We start from the raw sequence: 19380 nt of genomic DNA, 5'->3' as shown, positions 1-19380 counted from the left end.
GGAATGTGCAGTGCTGTTCTTCCACTAAAGGTGAATGCAATGTTTGAGGCATGCAAATATTATTTGAGGACGCCATTGTGATGTTCATTTACCATGTTGCGGTGTTCTGCTTTTAAACAGCTGCAAAGATCCCCGGGTAGACGGGAGCAAAACTGCACACAATCGAAACCTCCCGCGATTCGTCTTGTCTAATTGTCTGTGTGCAGCTCTCCTGGACTGAAGCTGTGAGCACAACTGTGGCGTCGCGCATGCGTCTTGTTTCCTGACATAATCATCCATTTTGAATGCGTGTGTGTTGGGATAGACGCATGCCGACGCTTATGTATGGGCACACCTTAAGTTCAGAGGAGCCAATCAGCGCATCGTTATCGCCGACATGCCCTGCTCAGCCAGGGTCTCCAGTTAGTCAAACATTATACAACACACAGTCGCGCTGCTGCGGTCCTCTGCAATACATCTGTTAGTGCACGCAAAGAATAAAACGGATAATTTTAACAAGCGATCGCGGTAATGCGCAGATTATAGTCCACAAATATAAAATGTATAACGTAAAAATCACTTTATAATTTATTATTTTATACAATTTGCCGAGGGTCCGGACAGAGGAGGTCCGGACAGAGGAGGTCGGCGGTCCGGTCGTGGATCGCGGTCCGCCAGTTGAGGAAGGCTGCAATAGAATATACCCTATCATCACTAGTTAATAACAGTCTGTGGCGTTTCTATTTTGTATTCATCTGGCAGAGGACACTTGTGTGAGTGACTGTTTACTGAAATGCCTCTGTGGCTCTGATAAAGTAGTGCAGCTTATGTTGAACAGGTGAAAAAAGCCTTGCCACACACAGATAGTTCGAACTCTGTTCAAACGGTGAGCAAGGCATGATTTAAAACTAAATTGTGCATGGCTAAACTTGTCTCGTGCATCTTCAAGCTCCTCACTGGAAGTTAGCTTCGAATAGCTTGCTCCATGAAGATCTACGTATCATAACAGTGATCGACTGTGTGTGTTACGCAGTGGTTCTTAACCTTTTTCGCGGGACCGAACCCAACCAGTTAACATGCACATCACCGAACCCTTCATGAGTGAAAAAATAAATATATTTTTTTATAAATTCTAGAAAAAAAAACACATTTATTTGAAACAGAAAAAAGTAAATAACATTTCAAAAGTACACTTGAAAAAAAAAAAATTGTACGGCGTACTATCACGACAGTCACACGTTGACTACGAAGCGAACTCAATTTCCCACAGCGCTGGTTGGACAAGCAATGTCATGTGATCATCTGCAGCCAGTGATGGCCAAGCGGGCTTGTCATAACTAATTAACATGTTGAGTTGCGTGTGTCTTACTCTCCATGGGAGAGGCTCCATCGAACCCCTGAGACCGACTCACCGAACCCCTTGTGTTCGATCGAACCCAGGTTAAGAACCACTGGTGTAATGTGATGTTGTTATTGTGGGAAATGAGTATGAAAATGAATAAGTACAAGGCAAGCGTGGCAGTCGCTGCTGGATCATTTTTTAAAAATAAGTCCACACGTCCACTGGAGCGGCAATTAACGGGAATGACAAAGGATGGTTGAAAAGCAATATTAAATTGCTCATTACTTTGAAATTGGTTCTGTTCAAGTGTCAAGTTTGGCAAACTCAAGTGTGATATGTAGATGCGTCTTTATCTGAAGGACATTTACCCTGGTTAAAAAAAAAAGAGGATAATTGATTCCAAAACTATTTGTTTGTCACTAAGTTCACATAAATGTTGAAGATTGATCACCGTTTTATGACATTGTGCAACTTGAAGCTTGTTTCCATAAAGTGTCCGGGTCATGTGGTTACAGTGGAGTGGGAAATAGGTTTGGCTGGCTCCAATGTCCGCTTTAAGATGAATAAGATTATATCCAACTTCTTTTTCAACAAAACATGACCAACTGTATGACTGCAGGTAGTTAGTTTGCTCATTGTCTCACATACAGAGTGACAAGAGTTTGTAAAGTAGTTAAACATGTTACTGTACCATGTTGCTGGCCTTTCTTTTTTTAAATGTCATCTTCCTACCATGCTACATGGAAGCGGGATTGAAATGTTTTCTCTTCTATGATGCAACAACTGGCATTCTCACCTTGTTTGATAAGTCTGTAACTGTGATAGAAAGTGGTGAATGTCGCCTATGTATTTTATACCTATTAAGTTATTATGCCGCCAACAAAATTCATTTTCAAAATCGGTGCTGCATAAAATTTTCTTGAAATGAGTGATAACTTTGTACAGGCACTGTTTAAAAAATGTTATTAATGTGTTGGCTGGATCATTATTTTACTGTTATTAATTGTAATTAGGGCCTGAGCCCATCGTCTTCTCTTTCTTCTTCTAATTTATTAGGGCACGAGCATGTGACTGATCCGAGGTCCTAAATGTTTTTCTTCTTCTTTGTCTTCCTTTTATTCTCTCCTTCTGTCTCTTCTTCCTCCTCTTCGTCTCTTTCCTCTTCTTCCTCTACTTTTTCTTTCTCTCCTTCCTCCTCTTCTTCTTGGGGCGGCATGGCTCAGTGGTAGAGTGGTCGTTTCCCAACCCAGAGGTTGGTGGTTCCATTCCTGGCCATCACAACCATGTCGAAGTGTCCTTGAGCACGATACTGAACCCCCAATTGCTCTTGATGCTGCGTCATCAGTAGGTGAATGATGTAACAGTGCGAAGCACTTTGAGTACCTGAGGTAGAGAACGGCTATACAAGTCACAGCCCATTTGCTATTATTCCTCTTATTTGTGCCCAAGCTGCAACTGCTGCAAAGTCCCTTTTTTCTTCTTTTTTTTTGGTAGAAATTCTTCTTATTCTAATGCCGAATCACATTTTGGGGGAACTAAATGTGCTCAAAAGCTCACCAAATGGGCCTGGTGAAAATTTTGATTTTTCAAAGTATTTCTATCAACTCAAAATCGGGTTTCATTCATGTAGTCTGACGTTGACGTTATTACCTAAGCCCACAACAATTGGCAGGCATGTGTAGCACTCAAGAGATGTACACCAAAGTCAATTGCAGCCATATGCTAAAATGAACAGGAAGTATGCGATAAATTTTTGAATGTCCAATTTGACCAATTTTGTACATTTACAGGGGTCATACTTTTGCACCTTTGTCATAGAGCAGGGGTGCCCAATACGTCGATCGTAATCAGCCGGTTGCTCGCGGACTGGTCCCAAGTTGATCGCGGGGGGGCAACCCAAAACATTTGTGTGTGTGTGTGTGTGTGTGTTATTAATATGATATATTTTTGTGTTAGTGCACACTGCACCCATAGCATCCTATCAGTCTCACTTTCACAACAAGTATTTAAAACATAGAATAAAATAAAAACCAGGTCACCTTAAACCAGGGGTGCCCATTACGTCGATCGCGATCGACCAGTAGATCACGGACTGGTCACAAGGCGATCCGAGACGTGTAGAGGAAAAAAAAACAAAAAACAAACATTTGTGTCTCTGTGCATGTTAGTAAAATATTTTTTGTGTTAATGCACACTGCACCCTAATCATTCTATCAGTCTCACTTTCACTAAAAGTATTTCAAAAAGAAAATAAAATATTAACCTACGGTGACGTGTGAGCACATCACCGGAAGTTGTTCGCGCTCAGCAGTCTGCAGTTGCAGCTTGTGATCAGAGTTGTTGCGCTATATCTTTTATCGTTATCATTATTCTCATTCAGAGTTTGTTTTGTACAATTCACCGAGGGGACACGCAAAGAATGGGAATCTGAAGGGCCCAGAGAAGCATTTTAAAACGGTACGCGTGAGCTACGATCGTGAACAGGCTGCCGAAGTGCGTCGCTTGCCTCAGCGTCAGGCTTTTGCTCATGGCATGCATGTGTACGTGCGTGCGAGCGTATGCGTGCGTGCGCATTAACGGTTCGATCACGGGAGGTTGGTTCATCGAAAAGTAGATCTTAGGTCAAAAAAGTTTGGGCACCCCTGCCTTAAACCAATGGTGGGGCGTGACCTGCATCACCAGACGTTGTTTCCGGTCAGCAGTCTGGAATTACATTTTGCGATTAGCTGTTGCGCTCTGTCTTGTATTGTTATTCTCATTCAGAGTTTGTTTCATGTACAGTTCACTGAGGCCACTGGCAAAGAATGTAAATCTGGTCTACGTGAGCTATGACTATTAACGTGTTGCAAAACTTTTAGTGTCTACTTTATTTTTCTGCTTCGTTCTAGGGGCAGTTATGGCTGTTGCTCATTATGGCAAGCGTGTGTCGTGCTCGCGTACGGTAACGGGTCGATCGCGGGAGGTTGGTTGATCGAAAAATAGATCTTCGGTCAAAAAAGGTTCAGCACTCCTGTCTTAGTCTTTTTATCTGATAGCCTTAAAACTTCTGCTCAACCATCTCAAGACCTAGGACAAAAACAGAGCAAAAAATCCGAAACTTCACAAGTATATAAGCAGTTATGACCTTTATTGTATGATAATAGTCTGTTATGGATATAGCGTCACCAAGTGACGACTAAAAATGTCTTTTTTTTTAATTGTACTGCATGGAGCCTGTTGAATGAATCCAACTGAAAATTTGTCAGAAAAGCCTCAAGACATTGATTTTCATATTCGCCGAATATTGAACTTTTCGTCTAACTTTATAGCTAACTTCACAAGACGTAATTGCATTTTTTTCCCCCACGAAACCTCACCAAAATTGTGTGGAGCGCCCTGAGATATACAAAAAAGTCCATTGCAGCAATCGTTTAAAATAAAGAGGAAGTGAGTGATGAATTTTTCAAAGTTCAATTTTGACCCATTTTTACACATATACAGTGGTCATGCTTTTGCACTCTTCTCTGAGCTAACTCATCCGATTTACTTCAAGCTTTGGCCATACCATCTTTAAAACCTGGCACAACAACAGGGGGGGAAAACGTTTTTTGAAATATACTGTATGATGGGGGTGGGGCATCAAAATTTGTGTTTCATCATTTTTTTCGCCAGAAAGGTAGGAAATGCTTAAAACTCACTTGCATGGGCTCCCACCAAATCCCAAAGTTGACATGTATAGGAATAGTCTCTACCTGAGGACCCCTACATGATAGCAGTCTGTTAAACATACCAGTGTGGGGAGTTGAAACTCAAACAGCTCGGCTCGAGAGATCTGTGCAGAGGAGTGGGCCAAAATACCAACTAAAGTTTGTAGATCAGGTCAAGAACCACAGAAACTGTTTGACCTCTTGTCATTGCCAACCAGGAGTGTTTAGGCCTTCATGATTTAAGTGCACCAAATTTTTTGAGTTTTCGTGAAACGTCCTCGCTGTGCGCTCCCCCCCCCCCCCCCGCGCCCTCACCCAAAAAAAATAAAAAGCTGATTTTGAGAATCTAAACATGCACGAAAACATATCAGGGCTGGCAAAATCACCTATATTTCTAGTCCATTGGGGAATTTAAAAAAAATGGATAACTGTGGTGCCCACTGAAAATTTTTCACGAAGCAGCCCCCGGTACGTTTCACCTACAATGTAGGTGTCGAACCGCGGTCATGGAGGGCCGCTGTCCTGCATGTTTTCTAAGTCTCCCTGTTGCAACACACCTGATTCAAATGATCAGATCATCAGCAAGGTCTGCAGAAGCCTGACATTGAACGTGTTCATTAGAATCAGGTGCGTTGCAACAGGGAGACTTGGAAAACATGCAGGACAGTTTGACACCCCTGATACAGCTACAGAAATTGGTGGTATATGTAATAGGCAAAGACCTACAAAAAAGTCTCATCGAGCCATCTGCCAAATCTAACAGTAAGTTCGCCATTTTGAAGTTACTTAAAAAGTGGGCATCACCTTGACTAGCCGCTGGAGCTTGACCCACATGATCTTAATGTGTGGAAAGACACCGTATTCAGCCTCTATGGGCAGGAGGCAAGAATAAATGAGACCTCTCGTGTTTTTTTTAAACCTTTGATTACCTGTCCAGCAAAGTTCCCAACACCCAGGTGAAATTTTAATGTCGCGCGAGTGGCTGCCTTTCCAGCAGCTTCGATATTTTGTTCTTCTACTTCCTCCTTTCGTCACTTTGGTGTTGTGAATTGGGAATGTCTCCATTGCGAGACTAATAAAGGATTTCTTATCTTAAAAAAATTGTGAAATGACCAACCCATGCTAGAACCATGTTTTGGTAACCACAGTTAAATTGGTGATGCAGAGCTTGAATGTATAAATTCTGGACACATTTTAATATTGTACATTTAACTTGAAAGTATTTTCTTGTCCATTATGTCTTCCATCACTTTTCTAATACTTGTTTTTCTTCCCAGGAGCTTGAGGAGATTCGCAGATCTGGAATGAAAAATTTCAGAAACATTCAAGTTGATGAATCAAACATGTTGTCATGGCAAGGGCTCATTGTTCCTGTAAGCAACTATTTATTCTCTAACTGTGACCACATCTTTGGGACCTGACTTATATTGCTCTCCATTTCTGTGTAGGACAACCCTCCCTATGATAAGGGCGCGTTCAGAATTGAGATCATTTTCCCCACCGAGTACCCTTTCAAGCCTCCCAAGATCACTTTCAAAACAAAGATCTATCACCCCAACATTGATGAGAAGGGGCAGGTGTGTTTGCCTGTCATCAGTGCAGAGAACTGGAAGCCAGCAACCAAAACTGACCAAGGTTGGTATGTTATGATGCCCTCTTTCGAACAATTAATGCCCGTTAGCTTTCATGATTTGCATACAGCGTTTACAGCTAGTGTTGCACAGAGTACCGGTACCAGTATAGTACTGCCGGCAAAAGTTATTCCAAATACCAGTACTTCGGGGCAAAAAATGAATAAATCTGCGAAAGTGGTCCATCTCTGTCACGATGTCAGACAGGTCACAGCGCAGCGTGTCCATTGTCTGACAGGATGCGCTAAGCCAGTGTGTGATGTGCGTCTCATACTGGCATTTTTAAAAAATGGAGGCGGCTTCCCCAATCATTCCCAATCGTCAGGATGCACGCGCGCTCTATGTGGCTTGGCCAGTGCACTTCAGCAACAGAATGCACATTTAATCCAGTTATGAATTATAAACGTGGTGCATGTACAGTGGGACAAATAAGTATTTAGTCAACCACCAATTGTGCAAGTTGTCCTACTTGAAAAGATTACAGAGGCCTGTAATTGTCAACATGGGTAAACCTCAACCATGAGAGACAGAATGTGGGAAAAAAATTCAGAAAATTACATTGTTTGATTTTTAAAAGAATTTATTTGCAAACATGGTGGAAAATAAGTATTTGGTTAATACCAAAAGTTCATCTCAATACTTGGTTATGTACCCTTTGTTGGCAATAACGGAGGCCAAACGTTTTCTGTAACTCTTCACAAGCTTTTCACACACTGTTGCTGGTATTTTGGCCCATTCCTCCATGCAGATCTCCTCTAGAGCAGTGGTGTTTCGGGGCTGTCGTTGGGCAACACAGACTTTCAACTCCCTCCACAGATTTTCTATGGGGTTGAGATCTGGAGACTGCCTAGGCCACTCCAGGACCTTGAAATGCTTCTTACGAAGTCACTCCTTTGTTGCCCTGGCTGTGTATTTGGGATCATTGTCATGCTGAAAGACCCAGCCACGTCTCATCTTCAATGCCCTTGCTGATGGAAGGAGATTTTCACTCAAAATCTCTCCATACATGACCCCGTTCATTCTTTCCTTTACACAGATCAGTCGTCCTGGTCCCTTTGCAGAAAAACAGCCCCAAAGCATGATGTTTCCACCCCCATGCTTCACAGTGGGTATGGTGTTCTTCGGATGCAATTCAGTATTCTTTCTCCTCCAAACACGAGAACCTGTATTTCTACCAAAAAGTTTTATTTTGGTTTCATCTGACCATAACACATTCTCCCAGTCCTCTTCCGGAGTATCCAAATGCTCTCTACTGAACCGCAGACGGGCCTGGACGTACGTGTACTGGCTTCAGCAGGGGGACACATCTGGCAGTGCAGGATTTGAGTCCCTGGTTGTTCCTGATTGTAGCCTTTGTTACTGTGGTCCCAGCTCTCTGTAGGTCATTCACTAGGTTCCCCCCGTGTGGTTCTGGGATTTTTGCTCAACATTCTTATCATTTTGACGCCACGGGGTGAGATCTTGCATGAAGCCCCAGATTGAGGGAGATTATTAGTAGTTTTGTATGTCTTCCATTTTCTAATAATTGCTCCCACAGTTGATTTATTTACACCAAGTGTTTTACCTATTGCAGATTCAGTCTTCCCAGCCAGGTGCAGGTCTACAATTTTGTCTCTGGTGTCCTTCGACAGCTCTTTGGTCTTGGCCATAGTGGAGTTTGGAGTGTGACTGACTGAGGTTGTAGACAGGTGTCTTTTATACCAATAAAACAGTTAAAACAGGCGCCATTAATACAGGTACGAGTGGTTAGACCTCATTAGAAGAAGTTAGACCTCTTTGACAGCCAGAAATCTTGCAAAGAAACAAACGATACAAACAACTCCGAGACAGTCCAGTCTCCTACAAAAGGAAAGATGACGTTTGGAGACTATCCCCCCCACCCCGTTCTAGTTGAGATGGTATAACCCAAGAGGTGCTTTGCTACTGTTACCAACCTTGTCTTGTGTCGTTATTAAACAAACACATGACGGAAGTCCGAAAGAGCACGAAAGCAACGCATTCTCGCCGTACGTAATCAACTCTTCTCATGCGTAGCGAGGCTACTCCCCCCTCGCAAACGAGCATTTGCTCCGGAGCAAATTGTAGCGTTCACACGTGCAAATTTACATCGGTGCTGCGCCGCAAACGAGCATTTGCTCTGGAGCAAATTTTTAAACCACCTCTCTGAGGTGGATCAAATTTGGTCCGGTGTAAGCTGTTTAGCAGCGCTACGCCGGAGCAAATTTGCACGTGTGAACGCTCAACTGGCGCAGCGCCGGTGCTGTGTCGGACCAAATGTTGCCGTGTGAGCACCCCAGCCTGGTGGAGTCTTCCCAGCCTGGTGCAGGTCTACAATTTTGTCTCTGGTGTTCTTCGACAGCTCTTTGGTCTTGGCAATAGTGGAGTTTGGAGTGTGACTGACTGAGGTTGCAGACAGGTGTCTTTTATACCAATAATGAGTTAAAACAGGTCCCATTAACACAGGTAACGAGTGGAGCCTCGTTAGACCTCATTAGAAGAAGTTAGACCTCTTTGACAGCCAAAAATCTTGCTTCTTTGTAGCTGACCAAATACTTATTTTCCACTCTAATTTGCAAATAAATTCTTTAAAAATCAAACAATGTAATTTTCTGAGTTTTTTTCCCACATTCTGTCTCTCATGGTTGAGCTTTACCCATGTTGACAATTACAGGCCTCTCTAATCTTTTCAAGTAGGAGAACTTGCACAATTGGTGGTTGACTAAATACTTATTTGCCCCACTGTAAAAATGTTGCCGTGGTCATTCATTTACGAATGTGATTGCACTTTAGATTTGAATGAGGCAAAATAACATGCTTTTTCTCTCAAATATATTGTTATAATCATTTGTTTCAGATGCACTGTAATTATTTTCTGGATAAAAATTGATTTGGTGTTCAAAATGTTTTTTTTTTTTTCAAACTTGAGTCTTGAAAAAGAGGGGGTCGTCTTATAATCAGGGCCGTCTTATATTCGGGCCAATGCGGTAAATTAAAAATAGTTTATTACGATTGTAAAACACAATGGTTGGGTCTCCAATTGTCAAGCGATCGCTAGCTTAAAACACAGAGATACATTTTTGTGTGTGTAAAAGAGAGTGGATCACTTGGTCACTTGTGCCATGGAACAGGCCGGTGCCTTTATTTGAATATCTGTCTTATGTTTTGAAATACACTCAACCTTTGTGGTACATCTATAAAATGTAGATGAGTAAACACTGACTCGCTCTTGTGATGACACGTGGTAAGATTCAAAGACAGTAGGATATTTCACATTCACACATCAATGCATTCAGTGTTAATAACAACAAATATCTCAACGATGTGGCTGTTTAATATTAAAAAAAAAAAAGCTGATAAAGAAAAATGATGGGGTGAAATCACTTAGCTGTTTTACTGAATTACAATCGTTGGGCTATCTACATCACCACTTACGTTGTACTATTCAAAATTAAATCATGTGGCTTCAAGTCAATCCTTCACTCAGTGGATCTTCTGACGTGAAAAAAAAAAGTGTGAACTTCGCTAGTCAATCTAGTGACCGGTGGTTGTTATTACTTAGACTAATGCTAAATGCTGTCATGGTTGGCAGTTCAAAAGCTGTAAATAAGTCAACACACTCATTATTATCTAACATTGTTTGCTTGGTGTCGGCAGCTACTGGAAGCTCGCTATGTTGTTTACCTTGCACCGGTCCGGTCCCACATTGTAACGTTGGAAAATTTCCCGCCAGAAAAAACTCAACATCAACTCATTATCCCTTTCTGGGATGGCGGTCACCACAGTGGACAGATATTCAAAAGTTACTATCTCCTCTATGAATGAATCCCAATGTAGGTGTCGGAGATAAAAGTGATGAACAGATGAACAAACAGACTAAGGAAAAGATTGTCTTTGCTGCCGGCAGGAGGCGCAGTTTTCTACAAAGCCACTCCGTGTGGGCTTCTCAACTGACACCTGCCCTCTGCCAGCTTTTTATTGATCGTGTATGCAAATTACAAGTGATATATCAGGAAAACACTACCTTCTTCATTTACATGTCACGCCTCTCAGCCCAGCCCACTGATACGCCCCTCAGAGGCCAAAACATCTCTCGGTACAAACAATAGATACCTTGTTCATTCAATGTGTATATTTCACATGAATTGAAACACTGGAACAACCTCAAGGACATCTTATCATGCTGCCCACTCGAAGTTGAACCTTCCTGTTTGTACTATCAGTTAATAAGGCCTCAGCTCAAGTTGGCCCTTTTTTCTGTGTGCTCTAAAGCCGTATGAACACATGCAATCAAGCATACAACAAAATGACATTTTTAAACATGATAACTTTAAGTTTGTCTATATTCTATCAGTAGGTTATCATAAGTCGTGCGGGGAACTTGAGTGGTTGAATTTTTTTTTTCTTCAAATAAACGTTATCAAATGATGCAAAATTAAGTATCGAAAAAGATTTTCTTACATTTCACAGTTCTGGACGCACACTTTAGCTCTCTGATGGCCTCGATATTGTCCACAGTGTCACCGGTCACGCAGGTCTCGGCACTTTCATCGGTACTACTCGTTGGCCCACTCCTGTTTCTATCCCTCTTGCTCCTCTAGCTGCTATTCATGATCAAATAATATAATGCTAGGGTACTGCTTTCACTCAATGTGTGCATGCTCCCATGGCAAGGGATACAATTTTTTTTCATTTGCACACCTGTATGGACCCGCACTTGTGTACCACAACATATCCGAAAATGGAGTAACCGTGGGCTGATCACGGAGTGAAGGGCATTTCGCTCCCTACTTATTGTTGGTCATTGTCGGGGAACCAAGCATCAGATGACGTGGGACATGCCACACGAAGTGGCAAGACCAGATAAAACTCCTGACATAAACAGACTTTTTGTGTCATGGTCACTCAGAGTCACAGATGTCAGACGACCAATCGGTGAGTATGTCATGGGCTGTTGACTCATTAAGACGATCCAAAATCGTCCACGACACACTGTTTGTCTGTGACATGTCTGTCTGCTCAAAATCACTCACGTAGTCTGATATTGGCATTAGTGAAACTAAAGGAAATGCACATATTTTCCATACTGCCCAAGTATATTGACATCACATAACAATTATCTCTGAAAGTAAGTGCAATAGCGATTTTTATATGTATGAATGTTGACCCGTAAGCGTTCCAACAAGAGGAAACCAAAGCACTTTGTTTCAAACAGGTATTGTTTGCATCTGATCATCTCATACTTAACCCCCCAAAAATACAAGTTGAAGTATTCTTGAGCTAGCCTCATTTGTTTTGGGTCCGTAGGCGGAGATCCTTGTGTTCTGAACATGGATCCCAGTTTAGAACAATATGGAAAGGTATCGTTTATTTGAAGGCCATCCACTGTTTGAATCAAAATCTTGCAGCAAGGAATTTACTAAATCCATATAAATTTCTGTCATGTTTTGTTTTGCAGTTATTCAGTCCCTTATTGCACTGGTGAACGACCCCCAGCCAGAGCATCCCCTGAGGGCAGACCTAGCAGAAGAATACTCAAAGGACCGTAAAAAATTCTTGAAGAACGCCGAAGAGTTTACAAAGAAACATGGCGAAAAGCGGCCAATGGACTGATCACTTGATAAGCATTTAGCCCTCTGTCTCTTTCTCCCCTTACCTCTTACCTGCCCAACCAAATATTCTTCATTTGCCCTTTCTCAACCCCCTCCCCACCCCTTTACTACCCGTATCAGTCACGTTCCTTCTCTTGCCCCTCACACTGCTCCGTCTTGCAGCCCAGGAGCGGCCCAGCTGAAGCAGGCAGTGGCAGCCTCAGCCTCCCTTCCCACCTGCTCTGTGGATCAGACCGCTTCCTCTCTCCTCTCCCTCCTACCAGCCATAGATTTCCATTACTTCACTAACTTTCTACTCTTAGTCATGAAAAAAAATGGGCGAAGACATGGAGAGTTGAATAGAAATTCTCAAGAGTAATGTGTTAATTTTCTGTTTGCTTTTCTTCTATATAAAGTATTGTGTTAAATAGATCTCACACAGATTTGGGTTTTTTGTTTGTTTGCAGGGATTAAAAACTGGTCGATTCATCATTCTCTTCGTCACATAAGCAGTGACACATCCACGGAAAGAAAGAAAATATTACCTCTGTGGGTTTTTTTCCCCCCAGACTGTTTCCCTGACTGACATCCACTGCTTCTAGACTTGCACTGTATTCTGTGGAATAATCCCATATTTCCGCTTGCCCAGTTTGCCCCTCTGAGCAGAGGCAAACCATTGTTGTCCCACATGTGAATTGAATTGTTATAAAAGTTATTCTGTATTTGTAAGAAAGGAAAAAAAAAACACCTTCAAATATTCTCAGCAGGCCCATTTTAAAGAAAAACATTGTAAAATGTATTTTTATGGGTTTGATTAGTTATACCAAAATGTTGGTTCCCTGTGTGAAAGAGTTTTTGCCAGACTAATGCCTTGTAATATTCTTTTAATTACTAAAATAATTTTGATTGGCACTTTGATACATAAAATGTACAAGTAGGCGCTACCTGCTTGTTCACGTTGTACTGTTCATGTCTTCTCACTGCAAGTCATTGCGGTGTAACCATCTCCATTTAAGACACCCCATTACCCACATTCTGGTAGCAGATTGACTGCTCAGCTTCCCATGCTGAAAAGGACCTAAATGGCCTCCATAGTGGGAGTGGTGGTCACACAGCCTGGAGGCAGATTCCCTCACACGGAGCACAGTTCAGCTCAGACAGTGCACCTAAAAACGAGCTTGGAGAGGGGCTATCGGTTTAGGTATATGTCAGGACATAGAAAGGGACTGAGTGGCCAAAAAGCATCATGTAACAGCTGTTTGATCTGGTCTCAGTTCTTGTTTCATAATAAATCTGGCTAACCATTTTGCCTCACTGCCTGCCTGATAGTTAAATTACGTTTGTCAAACCAATGGAATCAAATTATGTATTCTGAATGAGCAAATCAAAATCCCAATAATGCTTTACTGTTTTTTCACACATGGAGATGCAAAGCTTCAAATCTGTCACAAAGCATTAACATCCAATGCGTTGTCTTTTCACAGGTAAGTCATACATTTTGCTCAAAATATTGATTGAATGAACTTACAATGTGAGAAATCACATGAAAGATTGTTTTCTTATAAAACATGTACATTAGTTGTGTAACCTCTGTCCTGGGATTTATTTTATTATTTTTTTAAATTCAAAATCTTTCAAACGCACTGGTACCTCTTAAACAGGTGATACTGTAACTAAAGGGGTAACACTTGTGGTAAGCTGTTCCAGACTTCAAAGAGGGAAGAAAGGTCATCACAATGGCCAGTGAAATTACTATTTGTTGACAATATTTTACCCATAATGGATCAATCACAGGTACAGATGACGACTGACGGAACCCTTTCTACGATGGAACTTTCCTGTACGACTGAGAGCCTCCACGAGCAGCCATAATGGATCAAGTTAACACACAAGTGAAAATGCAATAAGTATCAAGTTACATGACTAATACACTACTCTTAACATCCTAGCTGACCTAGCAGTTTCCAAGAATTCCAGTATTTGGTAGTAGGCTTGGATTCAGCTTTGACTTTTAAGATGAACAAACCTGTATAATTTTAAATAAAAAATGAGTTCTGGCTGAAGACGGTGCACCGACTTTTCTGCACTTCATGGTTGTTTGCTACTTTTACTATTTTATTACTTGATGGTTGTTTACTGGAGGAACAAATCTTAAAACTAGAATATCTGTCCCAAAACATTTTTGAAAAATTTTCATTAAAAAACAAAACACATAATTGCAACATTCTTTTAAAGCACAACCTGCTCAGTTTTGAAAACTTAAAATATCCAAAATTCCTTCTGTGACATGCAAAGTTTTACATGGGCTAGCTCCAACACCACTAAAGGACTATAAAACAGAAAATATGTATGTGTATGAAACACCGGAGCAATCTCCAGAGGTGATTGTGAACTGCATTTTAGGTGGACTGTATTCGGACAAAAATTAATGAAAGTAGTAATCACTGGAACAGTTAACCACGATGAGTCAGAATCTCCCATCTTCATTACACTGAAGAATCTGAAATCTTGGATTAGGCTGAACCACATTTAAGATTACATGTGGTATCCCTTGTCTAGATAATAGAGCTGTGTGCACTTTTAATTGATAAGTAGAAGCTTTTGAGAATGTTTTAATAGAGTAGCATGTCATTTTAGTACAAACCTAGGTGTTTTACTTATTTACGTTTTACTTAATTTTGCACATTAAGTAGTAGGAGTTCTTAGCATATGTAGTCGGACAATGTACTGTGTTCACATGTACGTTCTGATACACACTGGAGCTTTATCTCACATGCTCTTCTAATGAACAATGGCACAAGAAAGTGCATCTTCCATGCACACTAGCTCTGTTGATTGCCCCACCTGAATTCATGAATTATCTTTGTACTAGTAGTGTGCATTGACTTTTCTTAACATCCATCCATCCATTTTCCGATCCGCTTCATCCTCAAGAGGGTTGCGGGGGGGGGGGGGGGGGGGGGGGGGGGGCTGGCAGCCGTTTTTGGGCAGTAAGCGGGAGACACCCTGAACTGGTTGCCGGCCAATTGCAGGGCACATAGAGACGAACAACCATCTGTGCTCACGCTCACACCTATGGACAATTTAGAGTGTTCAATCAGCCTGCCATGCATGTTTTTCGAATGTGGGAGGAAACCAGAGTACCTGGAGAAAACCGGGGAGAGCATGCAAACTCCACACAGGGAGGCCGGAGCCGGAATCGAACCCGGTACCTCTGCACTGTGAGGTTAACGTACTAACCACTGGCTCACCGGGCCGCCCTTTTTTTCCCCCCATTGAAAGTGTTGCATCAAACTTGTCAAAGGATTGCAAATGTAAATTTTTGGGCCATCTCTAATTTGGCACAGGGATGGCCTACTGGCGGCGGCCTGCGACCACACTGCGAGTGACCCCTCGATTATATATTCATAAAATAAAAATGGTTTGAATAAAGTATATATATTTTTAAACTGTTTTCCCAAAAAAGCGCTGATGAACATATGTTTTCAATGAAAACCGGCGAAAGGGGAGCGAGGGGATGGATAAAATATTCCCAGAAGAAAATAGGAAAGCCGAAAATATTGAGGAAAAAAAAAATCAGCAAATTTGCAGGTGCACTTTGCATCGACTGTAGTTTAATACGTATTACCATTGACCACTCGATTTCAGGCATTGCTTAATCCTCTATCTCAGGGGTCCCCAACCACCAGTCCGCGGACCGGTACCGGTCCGCAGGGCATTTGGTACCGGGCCGCACAGAAAGAACTTGCCTTATTTCCGTTTTATTTATTTCGGAATGAGAAAGATATTTTAATTTGAAAAATTACCGGATTCTCTGTTACATCCGTCTGTGTCACGCTTGACTCACGTCAAGCCACACTTCTCGGTCACGTGACCGATGACGCTCAAAAACAAAACGCTGAAGCCCGCAAAATGAGTAAAAAAGCTGCTTGGAGATCGCAAATGATGGTGGCCGTAACCCTTGTGCTGCAATTTCTACGATGTTTGTAACACATGGGTTACCCCATATGTTACAATTTCTACAATTTTTGTAGATTTTTGCGTATTGTCATCTTTAAATCAAAGACACAGCATAAAAAGTGTGTGATATGAAATATTCCAATTCATGTTTTATTTATATAGATTTATATTTATGTTTTGGTCATAGCACAATACCGCTTTTATTGTCCATAGAGGGCAAAAATACAAAGAAAAAAATAAGAACTATATGTGTATGTATAGCACTGATGCCACTGAACATGTCGAGTGGTTGAAAGTGAAATAAATATTCAGGAATAATACTTTTACAATTTTTGTAAAATTGTATGTTGCGTTATATAAACTTATTTAGATCGACTGCAGCACATTACCAGAGCGATAAGAGTGTTGCGACCAGCTTGTGCTCCTTGTGTTTATTATTATATTTTGAAAACACCACAGTTTTCATGCAGCTCATACCATATTATTTTGTTGTATTAATCCGCCACACCTTAAATGCCGGTCCCTGAAAATATTGTCTGACTTAAACCGGTCGGTGGGGCAAAAAAGGTTGGGGACCCCTGCTCTATCTCACTGAATTATTCTGAAGGCTTCCCAAGTGTGTGCACATGAAGTGAATGGGTTTTTTTTTCCCATTAGTGTTCGTTCTAGGTCACAAACGGTCGCAAAAATGTTCGACAACAATTTTAAGTATCTCAAACAGTTTTTCTTGTCGCCAACAAATTTTGACAAGAAAAGCGTTTTACGAACATTAAAACTGTTTGTTAATGTTGCGAACGTCTTTGCAACCTTGAATGAACGATAATGAAAAAAAAAACGTTCACTAAATGTGCACACACTTGGAAGCCTTTGACCCTCAGTGAGACTTTAGTTGCACTGACATTGAGTTTTATACTGCCCTATACTGTGGTGCAATGTGAGTAGACCTAATATTTTTGGAATGCTATGCAGGACATAGTACCTCAATTATATTAATATTTTCTGTTGACTTTTGTGAAAAAAGCACAAATAAGTTCTTGCACTTAATGTTAGATTAGATTTATTGATCCCTTTAGGGGAGTTTGTCTTTACCGACGATACATTACAGAGAGGCACCATTGCACATCCTGTAACAGACAACAAAAAGAACAATAAAACCGCTTGAGACAAAGACAAGGCAGTATCAGACATGAAGGTCAACGATGTCTGTTATTCAGGGTGGCTATTGCTGCAGGATCATCTTTACCCAAGGCAAGCCTTCCTAAATTTAATAGTTCTGTACCTGCTTGCTTGATGGACCTGTTAAATCTGTGAGCTTGGGTGTAGGGCAGGGGTGTCAAATCATTTCACATTGTGGGCCACATACGGCCTCGGTAGATGTCAAGTGGGCCGGACCATTAAAATTATACCATACTCTGCTATAAATAACCAAAATAATATGTCTTTCATTTTTTGGGGGGTCTAAAGAAGCACAAGAACATTAGGAAAATTGTGAAATTTAATGAACATATCTTTTACAAAAGATTTCATGAAGCACCTTAGATTTCTTTAGACAAATGTGCAATTTACTTTTATCATTCACATATATGCATTGCAATTGATCCCACTGATTGTCGAAAGGCACAAAACTTTAACAAGTAATTGGTATTGAAAAATATAGTAATGCACTTTAAGATTAAACGAGATTTACGAATAAAGGAATTTTTAAACCATTTACACATGTGCATATAAAATCTAAATGTAATCCCTGCCTACACCTTACAAACTAAGGAGAGTGCTATTAATATGTAAAGAATAAAATATTCACATGTCCTTGATAGTGTCTGCAGTGTTGGGTCAGCCTCAGTGACAGACTAATGCTGCTGTTGTCTTCTTCTCTGATCAAAACAGCGTTGTCTTCTACTCTGATCAAAACAGTGTGTCCCATAGCGGATACTCCATGAATTGCACCTCATTCAAAATATTCATTCCGTGTCTTTTATGCATTTTTTCACTTTTAAATTATCCTGCGGGCCTGATCGAACCTCCTTGGGGGCTTTTTCCGGCCCGCGAGCCATATCTTTGGTCTCCCTACCCTGTAGGGACACCAACGAGTCTGGCACCTGTGTTTGTGATGCATCTGAATTTGGACTGGTTAGTTTCAGAAAGCTACTATGGAGTTGTTGTTCTAACTTATGCGCTCACACAATACGATACAATACATCTTTATTTATATGGCCAATAACCATGCTTTATCACACATGTACTACATATGGTGACGTTCAAAAGTCTGTGAAATATTTCCTGAATGTGCTTGACAAATTCAATCACTCTTCTGAACAGAAAAGACTTGAAGTGCACAGTGGAGTCTGGTATGTATCGTGGCACAGCCAGGATGTGGCAGCGTTGCGCTCTGTTGGTGCAATGCATAGAACAGGGGTGTCCAAACTTTGAGGGCCACTTTAAAATTATTCAACTTTTTGAAACACGCTAAACAAAATTTGTAAACAAGAAAGGTAAAAAGATTTTTTGACATATACTCTACTTCAAGTTGTTCATTTGAAGGTCGCTGATGGTGCAGTGGTACACTCTATTTACAGCGTGAGATCGGTTCCCTCTCAATGACGGTGTGAATATGGTTTCGTCACTATCTGTTCCCTGTAGCTGACTGGCGTCCAGTTCAAAGTGTAGTCCGCCTTCCGAAATTGGCTTCCGAATAGCACCCTCTTCCATGCTAACCTGTTTCGGACAAACGATGTAGAAAATGGATGGAGTTTTATTTGATTCTTTCGACATGGTTTACATATATTTACTTACATCTTAGGTCTTAGCAAAAAGTATTTTATTCAAGTATTCAGTACTTTAAGTAAACTTTTCTATACTAAATTGGAGGCCGTAGTTTTTTTTAAGTGTCACTTTTAAATATTTAATAAATCCAGTAGTACATGACGAGCTGCATTAAAACGGTCATGGGTCAAAATTATTTTTTTGGTGATAATACACACTTGGCCTGTGTGTACGTTTTTTACATATTCTTTACCAACGTATTTTTACGGAAGAGAATTCGGGCCAATGAAGAAAAAAAAATAAGGTTGGCAAGATTCTCACTTTAATCTCAGAATTCTGACTTTAAAGTTTTTTTTTTTATCATTGGTCCTAATCCTCTTCCATATATTTTGACCTAGTGAATTGCCGTATTTAGCGATCAAGATGGCCGA

The 19380-nt window shown here is 41.0% G+C and overlaps 1 protein-coding gene across 1 annotated transcript in view; it reads left to right on the top strand.

The window, feature by feature from the left end:
- The window catches only part of LOC109510532 (ubiquitin-conjugating enzyme E2 L3), a 25413-nt gene extending 11872 nt beyond the window's left edge, over nucleotides 1–13541 (top strand). The window contains exons 3-5 of the mRNA XM_019860888.1: nucleotides 6285–6380; nucleotides 6456–6642; nucleotides 12094–13541. Coding sequence (XP_019716447.1) covers nucleotides 6285–6380; nucleotides 6456–6642; nucleotides 12094–12248 — 438 coding nt within the window. The 3' untranslated portion in view covers nucleotides 12249–13541. The remainder of the gene's footprint in view (nucleotides 1–6284; nucleotides 6381–6455; nucleotides 6643–12093) is intronic.
- Nucleotides 13542–19380: the final 5839 nt, after the last annotated feature.

The sequence above is a fragment of the Hippocampus comes genome, unplaced genomic scaffold (assembly GCF_001891065.2).
Source record: "Hippocampus comes isolate QL1 unplaced genomic scaffold, H_comes_QL1_v1.1 scaffold130, whole genome shotgun sequence".
Lineage (NCBI taxonomy): Eukaryota > Metazoa > Chordata > Actinopteri > Syngnathiformes > Syngnathidae > Hippocampus > Hippocampus comes.
The sequence above is the reverse complement of the archived record's forward strand: the minus strand, read 5'-3'. Positions and strand labels throughout refer to the sequence as shown.